General features: G+C 35.6%; 1 protein-coding gene across 2 annotated transcripts; it reads left to right on the top strand.

The window, feature by feature from the left end:
* Positions 1–3,772, top strand: LOC116209565 (lysosomal Pro-X carboxypeptidase-like). 2 transcript variants are annotated; one of them, XM_031543232.1, is made up of 10 exons: positions 1–540; positions 818–1,007; positions 1,284–1,417; positions 2,152–2,264; positions 2,360–2,483; positions 2,569–2,724; positions 2,874–3,029; positions 3,108–3,187; positions 3,300–3,349; positions 3,437–3,772. In XM_031543232.1, exons 1-10 carry the CDS (start codon positions 133–135, stop codon positions 3,583–3,585), a joined length of 1,560 nt encoding a protein of 519 aa, XP_031399092.1. In that variant the 5' UTR covers positions 1–132; the 3' UTR covers positions 3,586–3,772. The 2 variants fall into 2 exon arrangements, with proteins under 2 accessions (XP_031399092.1, XP_031399093.1); XM_031543233.1 differs by having other exon boundaries at positions 3–540; positions 3,452–3,772.
* The last annotated feature ends 3,805 nt before the right edge of the window (positions 3,773–7,577 follow it).

The following is a 7,577-nucleotide window of genomic DNA, read 5'->3' as shown; positions in this document are numbered from 1 at the left end:
CCTCCCTCTGCCTGCGCAATTTTTTCCCCGTGGTTGTGAAAATCTCTCTGCAGATTCTCTCTCTCTCTCTCTCTCTCTCTCTCGCTTCTACCTTTCTCTGCAAAAGGAGGACGAAGAGAAGTAACCAAAACAATGAAAGCAGCTGCATCCAGTGGATCCTTATTATTATCAGCTCTCCTCTGTGCTTCTCTCTTCTCTTCGTGGTTCTTCTCCACTTCATTCGCGAAGCACGTCGTTCCGGGTTTCCCGTCTTCCATCGTCCGCCCGGAGCAGATTCAACGTTCCCGAGACGATTGGAACGGTCTCTATGAGACCAAGTACTACACCCAGATCCTCGACCACTTCAACTTCAACCCGACGAGCTACAAGACATTCCAGCAGAGGTACCTGATCAACCGCACCTACTGGGGTGGGCCAAAACACAACTCCCCGATCTTCGTCTACACCGGGAATGAAGGAGACATCGAATGGTTTGCCCAGAACACGGGGTTCATGTTTGAGACCGCACCCCACTTCAAAGCCCTCCTAGTGTTCATCGAGGTAATGCTCGCGTCTTCTTCTCCATCGATGTAAGACTCGTAATTGGAACTTGGAATGTTGAGCCTAGATTTGAATGGAGCAGGAACATCCGTTTTCGAATTTATATGTTCATCCTACATTCATTTTATTGGATACGGCTGAATACGTGAATGGTGGTGTCCTATACCTAATAGGTTAGCCATTATCGGGGCCGCCGTGGCTTTTAATATATATACTAGAAGTGTGCCTAAACTTGGCCGGGGCGATTCAAAACTCCCGTGTGCTTTTATTATTGCAGCATAGATTCTACGGAAAATCGATCCCTTTTGGAGGCAACAAGGACGTGGCATACAGCAACACGAGTACGCTCGGGTACTTGACCTCGACCCAGGCATTGGCCGACTACGCCACACTGATCACAGACCTGAAGAAGAATTTATCAGCGCTCGATTCTCCGGTGGTCGTATTCGGAGGCTCCTATGGAGGAAGTATGCAATTTCTTCCCTTCTGGATCTGTATGGATATAAGATTATATATCTTTTATCCTCTCTCTAAGATAAGTTTTGTTAGCTGGACTTGCTTTGATTAAATAATTAATTTTGTTGATCTCGGTGGGTTCTCATATGAGCTGTTCATTATATTGTATATTTGAGTAATTAATTAATTAATTAGCATGGGAAATCGTATTTTTTAGTCGTTCATATTACTAATAAAATTAAATTTTAATTTATTATATAATTATGAATTATTCTGTATGCGTGCAGTGTTAGCAGCTTGGTTCAGGTTGAAGTACCCCCACATAGCAATTGGAGCCTTGGCCTCTTCATCTCCAATCCTCAACTTTGACGACATAACCTCTCCTTATAGCTTCAGCAACATCATCACTCGCGATTTCAAGGTGCGTGCGCATCGCTCCAAATAAATCTTATAACAGCTTTTTTTTCTATTGGAAATTACATGACGAGTGTTTACTGACTCTTGACTTATCTGTATTCTTGTTAGTCTAATTTGCCGTTCGTTTATTCTTCCTCACGTCGCAATTGATAACTATGTGCACACCTTCCTCGACATTATTGGGTTTGCCATCACACTCACATAAGCAAACGGGAAAGGCCTCAAACAAATTGAGTCCGACCTGATATAAAAAATTTTCACAGGACCAAGAACAGTGTCGTACGCGTTTGTTGCCTGTATATTTTTTCAAGTAGAAAAAATCTATTGTTGTGTTTGATTTTAGAGTTAAGTAGAGTTAAGTTTTGATTTTAATTGGGTTGTAATGATTGTGTTGTTGAATTATGAGAAAAAATAATAAATAGTTGAGAGGAAGTAATTATTGTATTGTTGAATTTTGAAAAAAAAAGTAATGAATAGTTTAGAGAAAGTAATGATTGTGTTGTTGAATTGAAGACAAGTTGAAGTAAATGGAGTGGAGTTAAATTTTGTTTGTGGAATCAAATAAACCGGTATAATTTCCTCTTCGCGGACGATTTTAAAGACGAAACGGTGACCATAAAAATTAACGGATTTTCTTCCTTTTTATTATTTTGAAAAAATACGTATTTCGAATAAGTTTCCATACTGTCAAAAATCAGAAAAGTTCAACATATTTCTTCCATTCTGTTTACTTATCAGAGTGAGAGCGAGAATTGTTACAAGGTGATCAGAGAATCGTGGCAGCAGATAGAACATACTGCGAAGCATCAACGGGGACTCGATATTCTGCGAAAATCATTCAGAATATGCAAGTAAGAACTTAATTCGAACCATCTTCCCAACTAAGATTATTTTTCCAAAATTTTTTCTTCCAATTTTTGCTGTGTTTAATTCTGCTTCTTAACAGGAACTACATAGACGGGGATGCCCTTCAAGGTTGGCTAAGAACGGCTTTTGTTTACACGGCCATGACGGATTATCCCACCCCTTCGAACTTCCTGAACCCTTTGCCCGCTTATCCTATAAAACAGGTAGCGCGAATGTTTATCAAAATTAATGGATCGATTTTTTGTGCACCCGAGAATGCTAGCGTTGTGTATATACCATGAGTTGCAGATGTGCAAGGCGATAGATGATCCAACCAAAGGAAACGACACATTCGAGAAACTGCATGGAGCAGCAAACGTTTACTACAACACCAGTGGCGACGTCTCCTGCTTCGACCTCAACGATAACTCCGACCCTCACGGCCTTGGCGGCTGGAGTTGGCAGGTCTGCTTGACCAACACACCTCCTTTCCTTTTATAGCATGTTAACTGTCAGACTGTATGTGGACCTCGGCCCAATGATATCCATGTGTTTGGGCCCAGCCTACTTACTAGAAAGTAAGATCCTCACTTAGAGGGCTTGGAATCTTGCAGGCCTGCACGGAGATGGTCATGCCCATGAGCGGCGACACCAAGGAGAGCATATTCCCGGCCTCAGAGTATGCCTACGCGAATCGGCTCGCGTACTGCAAAGCCGTCTACAATGTCGAGCCTAGGCCAAGTTGGATCACAACTGAGTTTGGAGGCCATGTATGAATCATAGAGTTCCTATCTCATCTTTCTGTCTTGTTTCACTTAATTGTACAGATGTGATATATTTGTGAACAGAATATCGAGACAGTTCTGAAGAGATTCGGGAGCAATGTCATATTCTTCAATGGCTTGAGAGACCCTTGGAGCGGTGGAGGGTACGATTTCGTCCTTCTTCTCTCTCCCTCTCTCTTTTAATATTGTAGTATCATCTTTTGCAAATAAAAATTTGATTGTCCTAAGAAGAAAATGTTTGATCTAACTGTGCAGGGTGCTGAAGAACATATCAAAGAGCATAATTGCAATAGTGGCAAAAGAAGGTAAGTAGGCAAATTGGGAAAATGAATTTCCGTTTCTTTTTTTTTTAATATTTATAATTTTATTTTTGTAAAATAAAATTGAAATAGAAAAAAAAAATGCAGGAGCTCACCACGTGGACCTGAGATATTCGACAAGGGAAGATCCACAGTGGCTTCAAGATGTGAGGAAGCAAGAGGTCCACATCATATCCAATTGGATCTCTCAGTATTACCATGACTTGGCCCAGGCCCAATAGCACGCGATGTACACGCAAGACCCGAGATCACCATCTCTCAAAAATAGATACCAAAACATTAATACCATTCTTCCACATTTTAATTTTCGAAATGTACACGCAATTATCTAAGAACAAATTCTTCTTGTGCTAGCGGTCGATATAATTTATCAATAAGGAGAATTTTTTCGGTGGTTCAAGAAGGAGACTTTAAACCCATAATCTTATTATGAAGATTGGAACTGATGAAGTTTATATTATTGGACGTAATATCGAATGGTCCAATAATTCAAAACCTTATGCTGTGTTTGATTTCAAAATATAATTTTAAAATCAGATTTTAATTTTGAAAAAGAGTGGTATAAATGGACTCATCATTTAATTTTATATGAGTTATTTTGTTTTGTTATGAAAAAAAGTAGTATAAATGGAGCCCACTCTTTAACTTTATATGAGTTATTTTGTTTTGTTGTGAGTAGAATTAGATTAAAGTTATGATTTTAAAATTATATTTCCAAACCAAACATGCCTTTAATCATCATAAAGTCATGAACGTGCTAAAAGGGCTGCAAAGGGCGTTCACTTTTTTTTTTTATTCAAATGAAGAGAAAAAAGAAGACATGAATCTTCTTCTTCCCCCCACTAATGGCACCGACAAACCAATCAAGCAATGATTGAATAATGTTGCTCTTGAGAAGGATTTAGTTTTGTCCCATCGGAGGTAAAAGAACATGAACACCGACAATTAGGCAGATTGTGTTAGTAAATATATTTCTAAAAATTACTGCTCCACTTGGATTTTATGTGTGCTGAACTTTTGTTTTGTGGTCCATGCTCAGATTGAAAAAACATGTGAACATGATGAACAGTTACCTATGTTTGAATCATATGATATGCTGCCAATCCAAACATGACATTGGAAATAATGTTCGGTCAAATCAAAATTACCGGACGAATTTACTCGGGTTATACTTGTTTGGGATTGGTTGTGAAAATGTTGTTATTACGCCCAATAAAATCGAAAATCACGCCTATCGTGAAAGAACTGAGGCACCAGGAGAGTCCGAGTCCAGCTATATCTACCTGCAAAATGTGTATCATGTGTGATCGAGTCTTGATTTCTCAGACTTTTTTACAATTATTTAATAAATAAAAGATATTAAGGACAGACAATGAGGGAGAGAGAGTGTGAGGAATTGAAACACGAATCATCAATTAGAATAACTTATTATTATTATTAAGGACAGACGATGAAGGAGAGAGAGTGTGAAGAGGAAATTGAAACACCAATCATCGATTAGAATAACTTATTATTATTATTATTATTATTATTAATTCAAGTCAATTAATTATTATATGTTTGTAGCTCGACTGGGGGAACGGATATCTTATTAACCCCAGCTAGCTAACTAATTATCCTCGTCTTTTTCTCCTGAACTAATGCTGTATGATTTGTATTGATGCCCTTGACCCCGGTTGCACGTGACCAACTTAAGACGCTTGTTTCTCTAATACATCAAGTTTTTTCGTGCACTATCGGGACACTGCTCTACGATCGGTCATGCTGCAATTGTGTTCTCTGCTTTCGGACCATCTTTCTCGTACGTATGCCTCGTGCTTCTTTTAATAACTCGTCCATAACAACAATTTTTGTCATGCACTGATTTTTTATTTTTATTTTTGGTACTGCATGCACTCTGCTTATGTAATTCGACACAAGCATCAAATGGATAAGTCGATACACTTTTTTTTTTTGGTATATTCATATATTTGCAATGAATCCGATAGATTCAGAAGGGAAATGACATGCATTATTTTTCAACTCTGATGATCCATTTCTTAGCTAGTTCATTAAGTATGGTTGCGTTTAATTTTATAATAGGATTTTAAAATTAGATTTTGATTTTGATTTTGAGTGGTATAAATGGGACCCACCCTCTGACTTTGTATGAATTATGTTATGGAAAAAAGTGGTATAAATGGGATCCACTTTTTGACTTTATATGAGTTATTTTATTTTATAGTTGGTAGAATTAAATTAAAATTGTGATTTTAAAATAGTATCTTGAAATCAAACGGGCCTATATCTATCTCATGTGAAGGAACCTTCCTTGCTATATCTGAGTCCAATAATTAAAGTTTCAAAATTAGTTAAACAAACTGAAATATACATATAGATATATATGATATCAATGTGGATTGATTCGATGCATACTCGTTTAAATAAATTAATTGGTCTCAAGTATGAGTCTTTTAAATGAAAAATATTCACGAACAGAAAAGTTTTATCTCTTAACGAGTAGTCAACTCAAATCTAAGTTAATTAAAGGTTATTGGATTTTTGAGCGCTAGTCGTACACATGGTAAATAAAACATAATGTGATATGTATCGCCCATATCTTTTCCCTTATGATATGTCACTTGCGAAACAAAACTTTGTCCTGGAAGCTCTCTCTTCTCCTGATCCTTCTCTCTCAAAATGCCCATCGACAGCTGTTAATTCATCCCTAACGGCTCTGATCATCCTCATCAGCCGCTAAAGCTCATAAACGTGGTCCGGATGAATCATTACGGGACGCAGCTCATAGATATAAAAGGAATAGAAGATGATACGAAAAGTTAGTGCAACTCGTAATTATGGGTCAAGGAGATATATATAGTGTGTTTGGTTTTAGAATTGAGTTAAGTTAAATTTTAATTTTAATTGATTTGTAATGATTGTGATGTTGAATTATGAGAAAAAAATGTAAAAATGTAATAAATAGTAAAAAAAATAATGATTGTATTGTTAAATTGTGAAAAAAAAGTAATGAATAATTGACAAAATTTATAATAAAAATTAAATTAAATTATTAAAAAAAATAAAAAAAATAAAAAAGTAATAATTATATTATTAACTTTGTTATATAATAAATACAATTAAAATTAAAATTAAAATTTTAAAATCAGATTGTAAAATCAAACCGGTTAATATATCCCTTCGTTTGAGTCACTTTTGTTCCTTTTCTAGGTACTAAGTACTTGCCTATTCGCAAGTTGCATGCGCGTACGAACAACGCTGGGCTGGCTTACCCAACTTTGACCCCCCGTGTCTTATCAGAACGACAAGAACACGCAGCCAATTTCATCTCTTACTATTGACATAAATTATGATTCATATCCTTGAACAGAGGATGGATTATTTTTTCATTTTTCATTTTTTTTAGATAGATAATTATTTTAATCACGAGACGAAAGACGATGTTCACAAAGCTAAGATAATATATAATTATCTATTCTTTTTGTCACATGCACCGTACCATCACCCACGACATCTTATAAGAAACAACTAGAATATACTCAAAATATCACCCCGATAAAATATTAATAATACATAAAATTAGTGCATTGCCGTGATAAAATTTGGCATTTTTCTCCTGTAGATCCAAAATATTTTCTTCTTCTTCTTCTTCTTTTCTCAGATGAGATCGCGAGTATTTCAATGTGTGTTCTGATATTTAAAAATTTAATGAATCCTAATTAATTCAGTTTCAACGTCCACAAAAGAATAATACTCTCTCAACATAAATTTTTTCAATTCAGGTAAACTCGAGTCATTTAAATCAATCCATATCGGTAAGATCACCGGTACTAAATGGTTGTTTTCCTCTTGTTTATAGAATCGTTTATCACTATCGAGCAAACGGCTCCCTCATATAGATTTCGGTAGTGTTTGATAAATTAAGTACTTAAAAAATTAAGTACTTATTTAGTTAAGAGAAGAAATATATAAGAAGAAATGAGCAATGAATAAGAATGAACAAAGTTTCGTGAGAGTTGTTGAAAATGAATCATTTCATTAAGTCAATTTTTTTTACTTATTTCATTAAGTGAATTTAATTTAATAATTATATAATTTAAATTTTTATTTCTCATCTTTCTTTATTTTTTATATTTATTTTTTCTTATAATTAAATTATAACTAACTTTTAAATACTTATTTAATTAATTTGAAACAAACACACACCCTTACC

This window comes from Punica granatum, chromosome 5 (assembly GCF_007655135.1).
Source record: "Punica granatum isolate Tunisia-2019 chromosome 5, ASM765513v2, whole genome shotgun sequence".
Taxonomy (NCBI): Eukaryota; Viridiplantae; Streptophyta; class Magnoliopsida; order Myrtales; family Lythraceae; genus Punica; species Punica granatum.
The sequence above is the reverse complement of the archived record's forward strand: the minus strand, read 5'-3'. Positions and strand labels throughout refer to the sequence as shown.